At 40.5% G+C, this 21,457-nt stretch overlaps 1 protein-coding gene across 1 annotated transcript; it reads right to left on the bottom strand.

The window, feature by feature from the left end:
• Positions 1-1,888: 1,888 nt before the first annotated feature.
• On the bottom strand, positions 1,889-18,937 carry LOC145907022 (uncharacterized). The gene is made up of 14 exons (XM_082994462.1): positions 18,821-18,937; positions 18,555-18,618; positions 18,253-18,362; positions 17,998-18,183; positions 17,607-17,766; positions 14,557-14,666; positions 14,302-14,487; positions 13,911-14,070; positions 5,122-6,773; positions 4,238-4,399; positions 3,505-4,053; positions 2,599-2,760; positions 2,145-2,369; positions 1,889-1,915 (listed from the first exon to the last, which is right to left on the bottom strand). Exons 2-14 carry the CDS (start codon positions 18,580-18,582, stop codon positions 1,889-1,891), a joined length of 3,717 nt encoding a protein of 1,238 aa, XP_082850588.1. The 5' UTR covers positions 18,583-18,618; positions 18,821-18,937.
• Positions 18,938-21,457: the final 2,520 nt, after the last annotated feature.

Raw genomic sequence — 21,457 nt, forward strand, 5'->3', positions numbered from 1 at the left:
TTATTCCACACTCATCCCATCTAACATATCTGCTGATCAACGATAACCACTGCAATGAGGTAGGCCATTCCGGTGTTAATCACTCGCTAAATTCTATTTGTCAAAAATTTTGGATCGTTAATGCTCGGGTGGCAACACGTCAAGTCCTGAGCAAGTGCTTGGTTTGTCCTGCCGACCTGCCGCTGTGCAGACTTCAAGTCGACGAGCCACCTTTTGCTCATACGGTAGTAGACTTTTTTGGTCCGTTTACTATAAGAGCGCGTCGTAGCGACGTCAAGCGATACGGTTCCACCGGCTGCAAGCTATTTCGGTGGGGCTTGGGAACGGATGATACGCTCCGTTCAAAGAACTTTGTCGACACTCCTCCCCAAGAAGCCTTTGGATGAAGATATTCTCGATACGGTGCTACAGAGATCGAACACACCGTGAATTCGAGGCCACTGACCGACGTTCCACTGGAAGCTGAAGAGGACCTGCCCCTCACCCCGAATCGTTTGCTGAAGATCAATCCGAGCATTGGACTGCCACTTATCGTGACAGCGCCAACCGAAAGTTACATTCGCCGCCGTTATGGGGCGGTACAATTCTGGCCGACGAGTTTTGGGGTCGCTGGGTGCAAGAATACCCACGTTCAATCATGTCGAGGCAAAAGTGGCATGACAAAAGGGAAAACCTTTCAATAGACGACATCGTTCTGGTGATGAATCACAACACTCCGCGGGGGCAATGGCCTCTGGGTCGAATTCGAAGCTTGTTTCACGACAAGCACGAGATTGTCAGGAGTGTGGAGGTGACTACGATGGCTGGGATTGTACGACGACCAGTAGGCAAACTTTGCGCGATTGTGCGCGCAGACGGAGATTCCACACGAGCGAAAGGAGATGAACACGGCGGAGAAGCACGCGTCTCACGATTCTTTTGTGAATGTAAAAAATTGGATTCGCATTTTATGATGCTCCTCCCATTTTGCCGGGGGAGGATGTAGATTCTCGCCGCCATTTTTGATTAAGGGTACGCCATGATAGAAGCGCCAGACGTTCAGAGCGGCAACGCGAAGCACTGACCAGTTGCTTCAGGAAAAAGCAAGCCGTTTTGTTTTAAGACCCTTCCGTAATATGGCTTACATCAGTGTTTGGAGGACCGCCTTTTGAAACGTGGTAATGTACGTCACTCGTATACGGGGATAACGGAACGTCGTTTGGTCTGAACCCTTCCAGCAATTTTCAAGTTACGATCGAAGGTTCGTTGCAGATTTAACTGCCTGATGTCCACGGAAACAACACTTTCACATTATGTATAAAGTAAGGGGCGTAAGTTGGATTTGAAAAATATTTCAAGGAAAAGAAAACGAGAGGTGTAATCGAATGTACATCGAATCTTTTCAAATAAATGTGTAGGAATATGCAGACATTTTTCCACTCGATTTTTTGTCAACCAGGCCCCCTGAGAACTTTAACGGTCGCCATGGGACTTGCTGCAATAACAATTTGTCTACGTCGTTATCTGTATCGTATTATCGAATTTTTTGCAATTCTTTTTTCCTTCCTTGTTTTGCGCTATCTTGCATTCATCGCGGTGGCGCACTTACGCACATCCTAAAGATGCAATTTCTGATAACATAAGAAACTTACGCAGAGCTTAATAAAGCGTTTTTAACAGAAGATCTTGTTTAATTAAATTTGCATGAGGCTTGGAAGTCTAGTTTTACAAGCGAGAAACAAACAAGTAAACAGTTGGCAAAAAACTTTTGTTCTCATCCATTTTGTACTGGGTTCCTATAATTCCATACATTTTGATTAGCCTTTTTTTTTAAATTGCAGCATGCTCTATTTTTGGGGAAAAAAAGTTCCAAAAATGTTTGAAAACTTGTCTGACAAAAACAATTAAATTACGTCACAAACACGAACAACCAAACCTTTGCAAACAAAAGTTTATTCAATTTTTTTAAGTATGTTCCTTGCAACAACTGGGTTTAATCGATGTTATTTAAAATAAACCCAAAATTTAAAAAGCATTTTTGCCCAGATCCCTGGCAGTCGGGTATTGTTTGATTTTTCACTTCACAAAATGTTTCATTATCGTTTTGAAGTCTCACAACTTGATTAATATCTTACTGGTATAAAAATGAGTAAACAACATCTTACCGGTTTGCTTCTCCTTTGAATCACGAAAGTGAGATTCTTGAGGTCTGTCGGCAGAAGTGATGAGTTACTGAGGTCGATCTCATCAGGGAGTACGGATGCCACTGATGAAGTTATCTCCTCATCGTTCGCTTCACGAGCCCAGCTGCAACATTGAAGTAACGATTGCTTGGTCGGTTTCCCCATATATGACGATGCGATATTCTTCTGTAGCATTTTCTTAGTTTCCTGGGTACATAAAAGACAAGGTAAATTAGTAGAGCATGAATTCGTCGCATCGCCACGCAATATTTTTAATTAAAAATCAACAAAACTACCTAAAATGTAACCAAAGCTTTAGTGGTTATGCTGTTTAGATAAACACCACTTCTACGCTGACATTTTTGTGCACGTTGGAAGCATTCATTGCAATTCAAACTCAAACATCGTTTCTTTGGACAAACATGAAATTACTTACCGGTTTCTTTAACAGTTTAATATTCTTGGATATATATTTAACTCCAACAAGTGTGAGGCCGCATCCACTCAGATCCACTTGCTCAATGTTTCGGATGCAGTCTGCCAAGTAGATCTCCCCACGGATTTCTATATTGTTGCTCGAGAGGTTGAGCATCTTCAACTGAACGAAGTAATATACAAGTTAAACAAAGTGTAAACAACAACACTACAAATGAGTGGTACTTAAACTATAATTTGACAACACGAATCAAAATTGTAACAATTATTAGTTATTTCGTTAATTGTAATAACATTAAAAAAAACATTTTTTATCCAGATATAAATAAATGTCTTTATACGCTAAAAACCTACATGAGAAAAATATCCATAAAAATCTGAAGAAAAATAAGAAATAAAATAAAATAAAATGCAATCAATACAATATTTGAAGAGCGTAGAAAGAGGATGAGACAACCGACAGGCTTCGGATAAAATGGTGAAGTAAGATCACCTAGTTTGTGGAAGAAGAAAATGAACATAAAGAATACATCATCACACCAAATACACCGAGCGAGCCTGGCAAAGACGCAAGAACTGAATTAAAAAGATTTTACGCTTTGCATCGCAGAAAGTGACGGGATTTTCTCTATTCCAATTTCTTATGACGAAACATCGGTGCGCCAACATTTCAAGGGATTAAACCTAATTACGCAAGTTGGAGTTAGAGACCAAGTTAAACACCAGGTTAGATCGAATTTCGAGTTTGGCTAAACAGATGGTTTAGAACTATGGTTATGAACCGCATTTGTTCGCGCTTATATAATACATTCTATTTGAATAGCGACTCCCCTTTTAAAACTGCATCTTGTTTAATGTTCCGTCGAAAACATTTATAAATGTATGAAATGTAATACTAATTCTCTACCACTCTTGAGTTATTAAATTCTCCATCACAAATAATAAATGTAATCAACTGCACTAGGCCACTGGGCCACTGGGCCACTGGGCCACTGGGCCACTGGGCCACTGGGCCACTGGGCCACTGGGCCACTGGGCCACTGGGCCACTGGGCCACTGGGCCACTGGGCCACTGGGCCACTGGGCCACTGGGCCACTGGGCCACTGGGCCACTGGGCCACTGGGCCACTGGGCCACTGGGCCACTGGGCCACTGGGCCACTGGGCCACTGGGCCACTGGGCCACTGGGCCACTGGGCCACTGGGCCACTGGGCCACTGGGCCACTGGGCCACTGGGCCACTGGGCCACTGGGCCACTGGGCCACTGGGCCACTGGGCCACTGGGCCACTGGGCCACTGGGCCACTGGGCCACTGGGCCACTGGGCCACTGGGCCACTGGGCCACTGGGCCACTGGGCCACTGGGCCACTGGGCCACTGGGCCACTGGGCCACTGGGCCACTGGGCCACTGGGCCACTGGGCCACTGGGCCACTGGGCCACTGGGCCACTGGGCCACTAATTGCAAATTGTATTTGTCCGGTACCTAGCGATGCAACTTGCCGCTACCACCGGTTTCAACTATCTGGAGCATAACATAATCGCGTCCAACTAAATATCGATTACCGAAGATGTTCGCGACATCCTTGAATGGGTAAGACTCGGTGAGGACGAATTCCGACTAAAATATCAAACCACTCACCGGTTTCTTCAACAGTTTAATCTGATCGGATAGATGTTTAGCACCAACGGTTTTCAGGCCGCACATGCTCAGATCCACTTGTTCAATGTTTTGAATGCAGTCCGCCACGTAAACTGCACCACGGTCTTCTAGATTGTTGTTGGAGAGATTGAGCATCTTCAGCTGAATGAAGTAATATACAAATTACACAAATTGTGAATAACAATTCCACAAGCAATCAAACAAATAATGGCATGTAACAACATATATGGAAGTCTTGCCGTTTTGTTTAGAGTTTGCTTCATAGAAATATAATTGCCTGTTTTGTTCAAAATACAAAGCTTAAACAAACCTAAGTTTCATTCCTCGCATTTAAACTTTAATTAGGTTTTCCGATTATTGTTTTGGGAAAAGATTAAGTGAAGTGTAAGCCTTTCCTCAGACCTCAGCTCATTTTATTTTTGGGCTTCAACCGCATTTAAACCCAGGATATTCCGGCTACAAATCCATATCATGTTTTTTTTTCAGGTATATGGGTCGGGCGCTTGACTGATGTTGCCAGCACAATTGAAGCATCCAAACAATCGTGAACCAAACAGGTTTATTACGTTTACCGTACATTTACCCAGGACCCACCATTAATCTTCCAAGTACAAAATCCCTCGTGAGTACGTGTTTGTTCGCAAGAATGGGCACCGGCTCCATTTAAATTCACTTATGTATGACCTCCTTGCGTTGTGAGACGGTAAATACAAAATATTATGTATTGGACACCCCCTAAATTCCGTCCTATTATCACCGTGAAAAATATGACATGATTCCCTCGACTAATATTGTCAAAAAATAATACATTGCACACAAACTGGTAGAGAAAAGTGAACTAAAATGCATAAACCACATCTTACCGGTTTGCTTCTCCTTTTAATCACGAAGGTGAGATTCTCGAGGTCTGTCGGCAGGAGCCACGAGTTACTGAGGTTGAGCTTATCAGGGAGTAAGGAGGACACGATTGAAGTTATCTCCCCATCGTTCGCTTCATGAGCCCAGCTGCAACATCGAAGTATCGCTTGCTTGGTCGGTTCCCTCATACACGTCGATGCTAGATTCTTCAGCAGCTTCTTCTTCGCTTTCCAATGTTGGCGTGAACTTCCTGGAACTACGGCTTCAATGTCGTTGAAAACTGAATAATCGCAAATTCCGAAAGCGAACTTTGCAACAACCTCCCATCTGTCCTTGGTAAGTCGAGAGTATTGTTTCTTGAATTCTTTTAAAGGCATGATCGTCATTAGGTAAACCGCAGCGAAGAATTCTTGCCAAATGAGATGTGAAAAATATGTACGTTTATGTCCGTCCAGTATTGTCAACTTTAGATTTCCCTGCCTTGTAACTGAGGTATTTAAAAAAGCATGAACTGTTGTGTCATTCAGTTTTGCGCGTTTGAAATCCTCTACTTTGAATACAACTTTCTTGTTCCGAAATCCTTTCCAGGCCAGTTTTGACAGTTTGTTCAACTGTCGATTTTCATCCTTCAGGTGTTCCGTTTGTGAGTATTGAACACAAGTAGATGCCAGGACACGAGTAAGCGAAACATGCTGAATATCATCATCATGACTCAGCAGATAGTTGAGGGTCAGTATGAAATTAACCGGAACGTAACAGTAAGAGAACATGTTGGTGTTTTGTTCAAGTTTTTTCTGTACGTAGTCGTATCTGGCACCGCAAATCTGTTGTCCAAGTTCTCTCTGTGAGTTTGGAGTTAGGCCAAGTATTTGAGCAATAAACCTTGGTCGATGTGAAGGATGGAGTTTGTAGAATGGAGCTGGTCGTGAAGTGAATATCTTCCGGGAACGTGGAAGCAAATTTCCATTCAATAAATGCTTGAGATAAACTTCTGCTTCATTTTTTTCATCTAACAGGGGAGTTGGAACTTTACTTGAGAATGATTTAAAAGCTGCTTCATCCACACCGTCGAAAAAAAAAAGAACATCTGGATCGCCATTGATTGCTTGCATTATGCCCTGAGCTACCTCTGGATTGTATTCCCAGCTAAGTAGCATGGCGTGGAGGAGAAACCGAAGGAAAGTCATGCTTGTTTTGAAATTTATATTTCGGATTACAATGTAAAAGATGAAGGAAATTTTTCCAAACAACTCTCTATGCAAAGCTTGCAAAGCCCATTTTTTGCATGAAGTAGTTTTTCCGATTCCCGCTTGACCGACAACGCCAACTATATTTCCATGCTTTTCCACGTACTCGAGTTTTGCTTCCATTTGTTCGGGTTTAAATTTCCTTTCTGCGTCTCTTTCTGCAGCTTGGTTTGCACGGGTAAACATTTCTTCAGGGTTGATGTCACCGGATGGTCGATCGAAAACTTTAGCCAACTCCTCTCTACGATGGTAATGTCCTTCAGCTTGAAACTCGTCAACAATTTGTTGTGGTTTGCTGACTATGGATAGGTTTACTGGTATTATGTTTCGTTGGGTAATTTCTGCAAGCGATGATTCTTCACTAGCGATGGATTCCACTTTATTTTTTAAAGTAGACAGTAGTTCTTCGCCTATAACAAGGTTTGTTTTACTTTTAATTGTGGAACGTATCAGTTGTTTTGTAGAGCAAGAAATTGATGCCTACGTGTTGGTCACACAGTAAGTAGACAAATCCGTAAATTCGTGTTTTTAAACATGAAACACGGTTATTCCCATGTAACCTAATAAAAAATGTGACGTAACTAATTTGCATAAAATATGGCGAAAATTTTCGTCTTGTTTCAATCAACAATAACTGACATTCGTATGTTTAATTATATTGCGTTATGACGTAATAAAATATTCCTTCTAGAACGGATAAAGTTCCACCACTTGTCGCTTCATAATTTTAAGATTACGCAAAACCCAAGCCCCGAAACGATTTGTAGTCGAAACGCGAAGTAAGAAATGTCCGAAAACCAATCAATAGTTTGTTAGATTGTTCTGTAGTTTCAATAGAACGGGTGGAAATGGTAAAGTAAGTAATTATGTTGCTTTCTGGAACAAGTAATCGTGGTTCTAAGTTCAAGTTTGAACGACTTGTTGTTCGTTTTGTTTTTTGCACAGTAGGTTTACCTATATTTTATTTTCAACTGAATTCGATATTCATGTCTACTGAGATATTTTATTTTTCCAATAATTTTATTGATTGTCATGATTTGTTTCACCCTGAATGTCTCTATTAGTTTTATACACTTGAGAAGTTTTGCTTTTAAGGTAGATGTGTGACACGTTAATTGGTCAGGATTCTGGCGGTCGAAATAATCAGTGACATAACCTTTTTATACTTGGTGGTTCGTGCTGAATTGTGTAGGTAGAGTATTGCAATGTTTTGTGTTTCCATTAGAACAATCGTTAAGTCAATTTATTCCGCAGACAATCAAAGAATAAGCACATAACTGAATTAAGTGAGAAAACCTAATAGTTTTGTTGCTTGATACTGACAGGAGGACGGTGAAGCCCTTTTCAGCAAGCACTACTATAGTCAGGTATACGAGAAACTGTATTAGCTGCGACACAAAACTTTATTAAATTGTACACAGATATTTTCAACATAAGTAAAAACGAGAAATGCAACTAGCAGCAGGCGCACAAAAACGGCGCACAAAAACGCCCGCTGTAAGTTGATTGGGATTTTCCTGTTTCCTCTTTTTGTGATTTAATATGTAGTTTAGCTCAAATGACGCATCAAAAAGATTCCTTGTTTGGCCATTGGCGCAAGGCAGCGTGGCATGTCCTCCCGAAGCATCCAATCCAATCCCACCGAAGTGACACTCTCGAGTGGCTTAATTACTCTCCCAATCAAAAAGTTCGCCAGGGCCTTAACCGCTTTTCTTTGTTTAGCTTGGCAGATAGGAATGGCCGGTCCATAGATGTCATAGCCAGACATATATCTCTGGTAAAAGTTCGACAAAGAAACACTAAATAAACATAAGTAAATAGCTAGGCAAATTTGCTCTAAAACTAACAATATGGCAACTTTAAGTGGGCTAACCAATAACAGAGACGAAGTCTTATGTAAGTAATTTAGAAACTCACAAATATATAACATACAGCAATGTACCGTACTTACGATTGGGTCAGTTATGATATCTATAAAATCTGACGGAGACTTCATTCTTGTAGGTGCAGCATCTTTTTCTCTTAAAAGCTCAATTATACTATCAAATTTATCATTGTACAAACATCAGTTTTCTTTTCCTAATACCTACAGCAGATAGTGAAATTAAAGGTAGCCTATATGTTCTTCCACAAAATCTTAAAACAGAAACATCTGCCACTATTAATGCTGACAATTACAAAATATTATTCCTAACTGACACAAAAAAAACGGATTCAGTCTGATAGGCAATAAAAATAAGACACAACGTTTGCTCACAGCGGGCTCGTCTTCACCAGACCACGCTTTTCACCAGATCTTTCAGCGTGCGATTAAATCGTTCTACGATCATGCTTTCGTTTCCTGATTGTATGTGACGTAAATTTGAATTCAATGCCTGGAAAGCCATTTCTGAAAGACCCCGTTCAAAAACTCACGACCCGAATCGGTTTGCAACTGAACCTGTGGACGTCCACATGCCCGCAGCACGTGATCAAAAACACGCAAGATTTTAACCCGTTTTCCTTTTAATGCCAAAAACCCAAGCATATTTTGAAAAAAACATCGATGATAGTTACTAAATAATGCACACAACGGTTTCTAAATGACAGTGATTGCCTATTAACCAGATCACTTTGCTCGCGCCAATGACTCACGTACAATGTGTGAAGTGGAGGTGATCGGCGCCAGCGCAGACCTTTTATCCGAAAGCGTATTGGGCGCGTTCGCGTCATTTAGTGCTGTGATAAATTCAGCCTCACCGGTCGGTTTCAAGTCTCGTGGTGCCCTTTTGCGCAACACTCTGTGTATCAGGTCTTCGATATTACTATTAGCGACACTTTGTCCTTTCAAAACTAGTTCGCCCGACGGCAAAAAATAAATACCGGGCGCTACGCGAATAAATGAAACTAAACAATCCGCTTTTACTTCAAGTGATTTGGGCATCGTCCGGATGACGCGTTGCGCAATCGAATGCTTTCGTTCCATTATCGTCATCTTGACCATCAAGCTTCACTTTTTCCTCATCAGGCCTTGTGTCATTTAGGATATTCGATATTTCACGAACCAAATCCGTTAAACCCGCTCCACAGGTGTCATTATGTCATGGCCGCGGGCGCCCTGTCACGCATTGTCTTTAAAACATTGGGATCAACCAGAGCCATTTTTACACGGTATCTATTAGCGAGGAGCGAATAAACCGTTGGGTCAAATCAATGTTGCCTTGTGGCTGCATTCGGAAATACACTTTACCAAATCGAGAACGGCCCCTTTTATGATCGTGCGCACGACTCTTGGTTCGGCTTTACAAAGCGTTTTCAAAACTGCCGCGTGTTTGTTGAGACAACGGGACATTTCATAAGTTATTCGGAACAGCAAAACAGACTGCCATTGACCATAGTACCAAATAATCCGTTCAGGACGGGGCACGATGAGATTTTCCTTTATCATGCGCGAGACAAAACAAGTCTTTCCACTTTCGGTTGGTCCAGAAATAAGGCATGTAAGCTGGTGCCCAAATTCCATGTTAACGCAATTAACGAACAACGCAAATGGAATGGTTTCCACCTGTTGTCGCGGTTAAAATTTCACGCCTGCAAACCGCACACGACAAGGCCAAACTGATCATGTAAGGAATCGATAATTGAGCCCAATTATACCAACATGAATTTCAAACGCAAAAAAAACACACCGAGATTAGCTTCAAAAATCAAAATAATTTTTACCGAATGGCATAATTTACGCATGCAACATCAAAACATTGACGAATCACAAATAATTTCATAATTCACACAATTATTTAACTCGCCCGCGTGCACGCGACTTTTGTAATGACATTAATCACGACGCCATTTAGACGTCGTCCGAATAACGTAGGAAGCAATAAAAAACGATTTAGTTTTGCAATGACTGAGATCAAACAAGCATGGTACGCCGAGGCGAAAAACAGCTAACAACACGATGGACAAGTCCTGGGCCTTGATTTCAGACCTGGGTCTTGATTGAAAGTAGTGTCTTCTCTTTACGCACTCCTTTACCAGTTCAGAGAGAATTGCAACGTACTCCCAATCAAGGCCAATCAAGATCTTGTTTTATGGCTTGACTTGTGTTCAGTAGGAACTGTTTGTTATGAGTCTTGATTTTTCGTTGATCGTTGAACTTCCCATTTAGTCTTTTTTGGGGGGACTCAATAAACATTACTACAGTAATTTGAGGGTTTGAAAATTGTTGGACCAAATAAACAAATCATCTGGATTTCATGGTAGTTTAGTTTGCTTAAGGGGAAAAGCTCTACGAATGTTCGACTGTGCGTGCGGACCGGTTATCACCATGCATTTGTGTTACAGCGAGGCTTAAGTTCTTTATGTTTATTCCCGCCACTTGCTTTGTGACGCTTGGCGTCTGTGACGTAACATTGCAACATACTTTTGCGACGGTTTTATTGTCAATAGTGAATGTGCTCTCGCTGTACTTTATATAGTCCAGCTTAAATTTATTGTGTTTATCTATATAAATAAGCTATTGAATAAAATATAGGTCTGCTTCTATTTGAATAAGGAGTAAGTTGGACCTGGACCAAAAAGTTGGTAAGTAGCGCTATTGATATTGTTGTTGATTGTTTGCTGTACCGACCAGTGAATGTTTCGTTTTTAACGTTGAGTCAATCACTGGTCGCGTTCACTATATAAGGGGAAAATTGTAATGTTATCGATTCCTTCGCACGTTCCAGGCCGTGCAGATTCTACAGGGCGAATCATAGCTGTTGTACAATTTGTATGTAAAGATTTTGGGCTTGGAATTTCTCCAGGAAACCCGCTGCAGTTTTGGTAATTTTGTGACATGCTTATTGGTCACGTCCCATTAAAAAACAAAACGTTGTTTAAATCGAATGTTGTCATGTTTTTTAGTTAGACTTTTGATGTGCATTTATTGTCCTTTTTAAAATAAAAGCAGTCACCTTGGACGCGTGGTTTCAAGTTTTTGAGTGCAGATTAACGTGGAAATCGCAGAACTATTACTTAATATTTTAATATTTCGCCCCTTGAAAGTTCGGCAGAACTTCAGGGTCGCCAACTAACTTCGGTTCCTCAAGTAATCATTCAACCACTGGTGTTTGTGTGAGATTTCACTAATCTCGATATTATGATTGATTTCTACTCAGCAAACTTTTTTGATATCAGTTAAAAAACATCATGCAGGATCCTGAAATTCCTTTATGTTCAGCATACTGAATTGTCCTGGTTTGGCACTCTTTGAGAAGAATGACTTTAAAATCATAACGAATACGAGCTTTCGCGAGTTTTTTTTTAAAGAAAATAGGCACGTTGAAACGAGTACGTTAGTATGCTCCTGACGCATCGTCATGTTTGTAAAGGCTCATGAAGACCCAATCTTTCTTGAGACCGTCATTGATCGAATTGAAGAGGTCAATATGATGTTGTTCGGCAAGTCTCGATTTTTCTCCAACTTTTTCTGAAACCATCACCCGTCATCAGAACTGTAGTTGGGCTCCCTGAAGTGGGCTCCCAACGGCTTTTCTGTGTTGTTATGCCTCATATCGTTTTTGTGGCCGTCGATTCCTTTTCGCTGTGTTTGTCCTGTCTCTCTAACGTAGAGAACGTGTTATGGCGTACACCACGTTGGTGGACATGTAGCTGAATGTTCCCTTTGATTTCAAAGTTTTTTCATTTTTCTGGTGGTGATGTGGTTCGCCGGGTCGATCAATTTGCACAAAGAGCACCTGGTGCTTCCACAAGGGGGCGAGTTCCCAATTGTTGTTTGGGTGCAGTTGGTGTGGAGGAGGTTCAGAGTTGTTTTAGGCTATTACTACATGGTGGCCTAAGTGTGGGAATACTTCACTGACTGCTTTGTCCTGATGCAATATGGGTTGCAAGTCGCTTTTAATCTTCTTGAGGCATTAAATAAAATTTTTGTAGGTGATGAAAAGTGATACACGGCTTGAGTCTTTCCGTTGGTCGTTGTATTCGAGAAGACGGTCTCTAGTGATCCTTGCTGCTCTTTTCATTTCCGTGTCTACCAAGTTGGCCTGGTAGCCGTTCGCCATGAATATGTTCGGCAAATCACGTAAACGCGTGTTGCAATCGTCATAATGACAGGAAATCCGTGTGTATTGCAACTTTGAGAATGCACTATGGACCGATACACATGCCTGGGGTGGGTACTAGAAGGGTGGAGGTACGTACCTCGACCAGTCGGTTTTCGATAGCTGAAGGCAGAGAAGTTCACAGACTGTTACATCCAGGAAGTGGGCACATGTGCAGAACCACTCCACCGTAAACCGTATGTTTTGATACAAGTGGTTAAATTCTTACACAAATAGCTGAAGGGGTCCCCCCGCAGTCCAAACCAAGAAAATGTCGTCGATGAACCGTTGGTATAATCTTATCGATGACGCGTCTGATTGCGAAAAATGTTCCTCCAAACTTGCCACAAAGATAATAGCGTATTGTGGTGCCAAGCGGGCACCCATCGCCGCGCCTACAATTTATATGTAATTGTCGCCGTTGCATTGGAAGTTGTTGTGCTCAAGAATAAATCGGGTTAGTCGAAGGACCTGTTTGGAATGGGCTTTCACACTAGGGAGTATTTGTTGTGTAGCCTATTCAGTCCACGCTCGTGGTCAATGTTGCTGTATAGCGATGTCACGTCCAACGTAACTGATAAAGCGTTGAATGGAAGGTGTTTTTTATCTTTAATAAATGCCTAATGAAAACCGTTCTGTCTTGAGTGTGGCTTTTCGCGGATTGGCTTCCAGATCCTTTTAACATACCTTGATATTCTCCTTAAGCGTTCCTAAGCCGCTTATAATTGGGCGTCCCAGATTGTTGGGCTTGTGCACCTTGGGTAGGAAGTAATGGACAGCTGCCTTCGGATCTTCTTTTGTAACAACCGGAAACAATTTCACCGACTTTATCAGTTCCTTCCTGAACTTAGGTACGTTACAACACAAAAGTCAGTCTTCTCAAAGAGTGCCAAAGCAGGACAATTCCGTTGCAGACATAACACTGATACGGCACATTTCATAATTTGATGTTTACCATAGTTACAGACAGATAAAAAACTGAAACACAACAGAATTATCTCTCAGACACTGATTCAAAATCGACAACGTTGTACCCAAGGTTACAACAGCATATGAGGGTTAAGGGTGACGGTTTATAATATCAACGACTTTACTCCAACACCTATAAGTTTAGTCTCTGTTTAGTTTGTATTAAACCATGCCCAAAATTGTTTTGTTTCGTTGCTGATGTGCTGAAGTGCATCAATTGCTCCTCGTAAGAACCGATATTAGGAAGGGAAAGTTCGTTTCTGACGTCTTATTGACATAACGTTTTGTGTGACGTAATTTAAGGTTTAAAGTTAAATAAACGATTTTAAGTATTAAGCCCTAAATTTTTGACAAAACTAGAACAAAAGTTAGGAAAATTAAAAAAATTTCCTGAACCAAGCCGGCTTGTTGGTAATTTTAATTTCTGTTTTTATGTTGGTAGCTATAACCCCTAGGGTTTGTTCGCAGACAACACTTATTCTACCAATGTTCACTCACATTTTTCCCGTATTTGTGATTGTAAGTTGGGCTGTTGTGGTGTTGTATGTTGAACAACTTTGACTTTTTTTTTCAACATCATAACTGGTCCGGTATAGACTGGTCCAGATGTGTGGATGTGTTTCTCCCCGAAATGAACTTTGCGTGGTTTTTGGATATTCTACACATGTTGTGGCTGGTGTAAGTACGGAGAAAATAATTTTTTCGACGAGCATTTTTGCAAAACATTTCTGTCGTGATGTTAAATTAAACCATTCGGTTTACATTACAACATTATATCAGTATAACCTGTAGGAGTAAAACCTGAATTAAGCTTAATAACAAAAAATCTGAGAACTACACCAAACTAACCAAGCAACGTTTCAATAGCGCAGACAAAAAAACGACTTACAATTTCACGTTGAGCAGATGTCCCTGCAACATCAACTATGTTAAGCTGGCTGGTCGTTGGTAGAACATCCAACATTTGTCCTGGGTTTTCTATATATTTGTGAACGGTTTGATTCACATCTTCATCTGTATCACTCGATTCCTGACTGGAGCTATGTTGTGATGAGTCATCCGTGGCAAGTGATGACTAACCAAAATCACACATTACATTGAAGTAGGGTTTTTGTTTTAAATTTCCTTCAGTGTCAAAACTTACCACTACACGTTGTGCAGGTGTCTTTGGAACCTCAACTATATCATGTTTGTTGGTCGTTGGTAGAACATTTAACATTTGTGAGAGATCATCCACATCTCTTGAACTCCCAGCTTAATTGATAAATGAATGTTTTAGTTTTGTATGTTTGCATGTTAATCGCATTAAACTGTTTGTGAAGATGTGTGAAGCTTTAAGTTATAGCTGTTAAACCATTTCATGTGGACATGGCAGAGGGATTATACTTACTGAACCAACTCATTTCTAGAAATCTCATACATTTATTGAATTTCCATGACTTTTCCTAAATTTTATTCTGGGCATTATATTTACTATTAAACCGTGTTCGTGGTTTGGAAATTGACCTTCGACAAATGGACTTGTAGTTAGCCGCTTGGAAAGGTTTGTCTGACTTGAAACGTTATGACATCACATAAACAAATATGTCTTTGTGACGTCACTAAAGGAAATTACGCGGTACGTTCGCCCGATTCACGGTTTGTCAAAAAGACAACAGAAACGAAACAAAAAATGCTTATTTTCAGGAAGGATTATACCACATTAATCATAGACTTATGAGAAGTATTTCTCATCAATAATATACACAGTAACCCCCAACTCTAAAATGCATTGGGCAGGTTTCATTGAGAAAGTTAACTCCAGTTTCGTTGCTGTATTACCTTTTTTCCATGATCAGGGACAAGAATGTCAGTGCACGTAACTTCGCTTGGGGAGATACCCCACAATTGTGCACTAGACCGTGCGATCGTATTTTTTTCAATATTACAGCAGGGAATAACGAATATAGAAATCAGACTGGTTTTGTTCATATCCGTGTCCATATCTGTGTTTATGTTTAGCATACTAAAATGTACTGGTTTGGCACTCTTTGAGAAGACTGACTTTTATATCATAACCTATACGAGCTTGCGCGAGTTTTTTTTAAAGAAAATAGGCACGTTGAAACAAGTACGTTAGTATGCTCCTGACGCATCGTCATGTTTGTAATGGCTCATGAAGACCCAATCTTTCTTGAGACCGTCGTTGAATGAATTGAAGAGGTCAATATGATGTTGTTCGGCAAGTCTCGATTTTTCTCCAACTTTTTCTGAAACCATCACCCGTCATCAGCGCTGTGGTTGGGCTCCTTGAAGTGGCCCCCCACCGGCTTTTCGCGGTGTTTGTCCTGTCTCTCCAACGTAGAGATCGTGTTATGGCGTACACCACGTTGGTGGACTTGCAGCTAAATGTTTCCTTTGGTTCAAAGTCTTTTATTTTTCTAGTGGTGATGTGGTTCGCCGGGTTGATCAATATGCACAAAGAGCACCTGGTGCTGCCAAGAGGGCGTGTTCCCAATTGTTGTTTGTGTGCAGTTAGTGTGGAGGAGATAAGGAGTTTTTGAGGTTAGCAGTTTGCCGATAGGCTATTACTACATGGTAGCCTAAGTGTGGGAATACTTCACTCACTGCTTTGTCCTGATGCAATATGGGTTGCAAGTCGCTTTTAATCTTCTTGAGGCGTTCAATAAAATTTTTGTAGGTGATGACAAGTGATATACGGCTCGAGTCTTTCCGTTGGTCGTTGTATTCGAGAAGACGGTCTCTAGTGATCCTTGCTGCTCTTTTCATTTCCGTGTCTACCAAGTTGGCCTGGTAGCCGTTCGCCATGAATATGTTCGGCAAATCACGTAAACGCGTGTTGCAATCGTCATAAAGACAGGAAATCCGTGTGTATTGCAACGTTTGAGAATGCACTATGGACCGATACACATGCCTGGGGTGGGTACTAGACGGATGGAGGTACGTACCTCGACCCTTCGGTTTTCGATAGCTGAAGGCAGAGAAGTTCACTGACTGTTACATCCAGGAAGTGGGCACATGTGCGGGACCACTCCACCGTAAACCGTATGTTTTGATACAAGTGGTTAAATTCCTACGCAAATAGCTGAAGGGGTGCCTCCGCAGTCCAAACCAAGAAAATGTCGTCGATGAACCGTTGGTATAATCTTATCGATGACGCGTCTGATTGCGAAAAATGTTCCTCCAAACTTGCCACAAAGATAATAGCGTATTGTGGTGCCAAGCGGGCACCCATCGCCGCGCCTACAATTTATATGTAATTGTCGCCGTTGAATTGGGGGTTGTTCCGTAGGACCTGTTTGGAATGGGTTCTTTCATCAGAGAGTATTTCTTTTGTAGCCTTCAGTCCACGCTCGTGGTCAATGTTGCTGTATAGCGATGTCACGTCCAACGTAACTAATAAAGCGCTGTATGCAAGTTTTTTTTTTATCTTTAACTACTTCCTTGGGTAGCAAGTAATGGACAGCTGCCTTCGGATCTTCTTTGTTTTACAACTACCGCAAGCAATTTTCCCAACTATATCAGTTCCTTCCGGAATTTGGGTACATTATAATACAAAAGTCAGTCTTCTCAAAGAGTGCCAAAGCAGGACAATTCAGTTGCAGACATAACACTGATACGGCACATTTCATAATTTGGTGTTTATCATTGTTACAGACAGATAAAAAGACTTAAAACTCAATAGAAATATCTCTCAGACAGTGAGTCGAAATCGACTCAGCTTTAAACTCAGTTGTACAACAGCATATCAGTGTGTTAAGGGTTACGGTTTATAATATCAACGACTTTACCCCAACACCCATAAGTTTAATCTCTGTTCAGTTTGTATAAAACCATGCCCAAAATGTGAGTTGTTTTATTTCGTTGCAGTTGTGCTGAATGCCAACAATTGGTCTATGCAAGAACCGCTAATAGGAAGGGGAGGTTCGTTAATAGGAATGGGAGGTTCGTTTCTGACATATTGGCATAATGTTTTGTGTGACTTAATTTGAGGTTTAAAAGTTAGATAAACCTTTTTAAACGGTCGATTTTAAGCATTAAGCCCTAAATTTTTGACAAAACTGGAACAAAAGTTAGGAAAAGTCATGAAAATTTCCTGAACCCAACCGGATTTTAATTTCTGTTTTTATGTTGGTAGCTACAACCCCTAGGGTTTGTTCGCAGACAACACTTATTCTACCAATGTTCACTCACATTTTTCCTGTATTTGTGATTGTAAGTTGGGCTTTTGTGGTGTTGTATGTTGAACAACTTTGACTTTTTTTTTCAACATCATAACTGGTCCGGTATACACTGGTCCATTTGTGTGGATGTGTTTCTCCCCGAAATGAACTTTGCGTGGTTTTTGGATATTCTACACATGTTGTGGCTGGTGTAAGTACGGAGAAAATAATTTTATCGACGAGCAATTTTGTAAAGCATTTCTTTCGTGATGTTAAATTAAACCATTCGGTTTACATTACAACATTATATCAGTATAACCTGTAGGAGTAAAACCTGAATTAAGCTTAATAACAAAAAATCTGAGAACTACACCAAACTAACCAAGCAACGTTTCAATAGCGCAGACAAAAAAACGACTTACAATTTCACGTTGAGCAGATGTCCCTGCAACATCAACTATGTTAAGCTGGCTGGTCGTTGGTAGAACATCCAACATTTGTCCTGGGTTTTCTATATATTTGGGAACAGTTTGATTCACATCTTCATCTGTATCACTCGATTCCTGACTGGAGCTATGTTGTGATGAGTTATCCGTCGCTAGTGATGACTAAGCAAAATCACAAATTACATTGAAGTAGGGTTTTTGTTTTAAATTTCCTTCAGTGTCAAAACTTACCACTACACGTTGTGCAGGTGTCCCTGGAACATCAACTACGCCATGTTGGCTGGTCGTTGGTAGAACATTTAACATTTGTGAGAGATCATCCACATCTCTTGAACTCCCAGCTTAATTGATAAATGAATGTTTTAGTTTTGTATGTTTGCATGTTAATCGCATTAAACTGTTTGTGAAGATGTGTGAAGCTTCAAGTTATATCTGTTAAACCATTTCATGTGGACAGAGCAAAGGGATTATATTTACTAAACCAACTCATTTCTAGAGTGTTCATATATTTATTTAAGTTGTTTTGTCGTTACCCTGTTCTTGTGGAGCAGGAGATGACATATTTGTCTGCAAGTTTCAACGTTCCTTCGATGTTTGCTTAAAACATATGCTTGTTACAAGTTTTACCAACAGAAAGCAATGTATTACCAACTTTCGTGACGCTTATATTAATCAAATAGAAATATTTTAAGCTGATATCATTGCTTTGATGTCAATTAATGTATTAATTATTGCCATGAAAAATAAAATTTATATACGCTAGGTCTACAGACTTTGCAATTTTTGTCGAAAATCTCACCTTAAAGTGGTGGTTGATCTGATGATCAAATACCACGTGATGCAAGTTTTATTTGCACATTGTTAGGCAAAATAACAAATAGCCTCATTCTTTACACGAAAATGAAACTTATTTCTTGAATCAACAAACATGTAAAATGTACAGGGGTTTAGTTAATTTTGGATAGTACAAAGCAAGTTATTTATAAGACAATCCAAACAGCACGTCCTGTATAACATGTTGCAATTGAAAAACCATGTGCGATATAACCAAAACCAACATTACATGGACGCCCATACGAGCTCCAATTATAACAAATGTTGTTTTAATCTGCGTTTTTGTATATTTTATCGTTTTTAGACTTTTATGCGAACTATTATATGAGGCCCAATATGGAACTTCCCCAATGGAGATATAAACGGCCACCTCTTATTTTGTGTGGAGAAAGAAAGAGAAGCTTCGGTAAATGGGTCGTGATTGAAAACTGTGTGATTGATCAATGCATGAGTACTATCGAAAAATGATTTTGAACAAAATTTGTGTTTCTTTGAATGGTATGATTATTTCCTGAGTAGGGTGGTTTCAAGCGGAGGTTGAGGTTGCTTGATTACTTCCTGGAGCCGGTGATGAATGTGAGGGGAAACCTTTTGTTATACCGCAAAAAGTCAGACCAGACATCGATAATCTAACCGCGGAATAAAACCAAACTCTGCAATATCTCAGTCGGCCGATACTAGTTTTACATTCAAAACTCTTCACTGTTTATTACGTTGTACAAGAATGCGACTGCGGGACATTTTATTTGAAGACACAGTAGTTACAACGCACAACACAGTAATTAAACTGATCATTTCCTTTGAGAGATCCAGCAAAAAGTTCACCGAATGCACAATGGGACGATGTGGTTCTCGTCAAACACCGACATCAGATGCGAACCGTTTCTACTCATGACCGACATCTAGTTCCTTATTAGAAAGCTTGACATGGTAATATCTAACGCCGCCGGTCGCAACTCATCGCCAGTGTGACTCTCTGCGATCCTACGACAGAGACAAATTTGCAGTCACTTGACCTCTGTTTTAACTTTTTGCCACCTTATTGTTCATTCGCGTGTGCCCAAAATTAGATGAATTAATCTTTTAGACAGGAAATCTATGTGCCTGCTAGTGTGAAAGCTAGCACAGTGCCACTCAACAACTGCACTGATGATACCTTACAGGTAGAAACAGTGCGTGTACACAAGCTGAATCTGTTTTGCTAATGTCTTAAATCCTGTCTTAAATCCAAATCTGCAATTACGATTTGCTGCAACCTGATAGGTCGAAACAGTGTGTACACTTGTCTTTAGCTCTAAAGAATATATTTGTTCATTTTTGTTCACATTGTCCTAAAAGGCCAACATTTCACAATTCGTTGAAACCTCTGTCAACTCATATCCTTACTCACAATAAAACACTGATAAGTTCAAGATATTAGTTTCAGTGCTTATTCATTCCACGGGTAAATCCATTACATTTCCTTCACTCGTGGTAAGCAACAAGAGGGCTTAGTTTAGCCCTCCACTGTCTGTGACAATATTCAACTGCTCTGGTGACTTCAACCATAGAGGAAAATTCCATAAATGCTCTGAACAGGAAACAGAATACTCCCACGCCCAGTGGCTCTCAACTTTTATGAACCCGGTGACGCATTTCCCGCCAACAAAATGTTACACTGACGCAACAATAAAAGTTGACAACTTTCGGAGGCAGTGAAACTACGGTTTTGTTAAACTTCTTCAAGTTTAAATTCACTAACATATATCTAATCTGTTATCATTGTAGCAGCTAAATTATCACGAAATATAATAGGGGATAAAAATAAAAGTTTGCGAAGACCCAACAACGTCAAAACGATACAAGGTAAAAACTTGGTAAATCTGCATCGAGTAACAAACTATCCTCTGGCAGCTCATATGTCACTACCGATTCATATTAACATTTTTTCAATGCGCTTTCCTTTTCACAACAAATAAACGTAGATTTATATGAAGTTTCGCATACTGATAAGAAGAGGCATCATTATCTCATTCGCATTATTTCAAACATGCAATGAAAGAAAAGCAAAACAAATTATGCTGACCTTGCAGTGTCACGTTACAAGACACATACTTTCTAATGTTCGTTGTGATCCGCATAGGTTGAGGCTTGACTACTTCCTCGGATTCGTGATGAAAGTAAAGCGAAATATTTTCCCCCTTCCCTAACGCACACTTTGATCCTAGTCTCAGTCAGCTGGCCATAATTCGCAAAATGCGACTGGTTGGATTGTATTGGTGGTGGTTGCGTAGGTTGCCGACTTCCACATAACACAGTAGTTACAACAGAACGTTCACATCCGAAACAACACAACGTTTAAACTGATTATTTCCTATCATCTTTCATCTTTGTAGAAGCCCCAACTAGACGCGGAGTCACTACTTTTTTTTGTTTTGAACGACTTTTAAACAAGTAGAGATAATCCGGCTTCTTCAAGAAAATTAACTATGCCAGCATCAAAGAAGCACGAACTTCAGGCTAACAACGAACAAACTCGCGGACAACATAATTGCTTGGGGAACCGAATTCCCACAGTTTCTTCAACTCACACACAAAGAGAAACCGTTAAACAATCAAACCC

Source organism: Ascidia mentula, chromosome 6, assembly GCF_947561715.1.
Source record: "Ascidia mentula chromosome 6, kaAscMent1.1, whole genome shotgun sequence".
Lineage (NCBI taxonomy): Eukaryota > Metazoa > Chordata > Ascidiacea > Phlebobranchia > Ascidiidae > Ascidia > Ascidia mentula.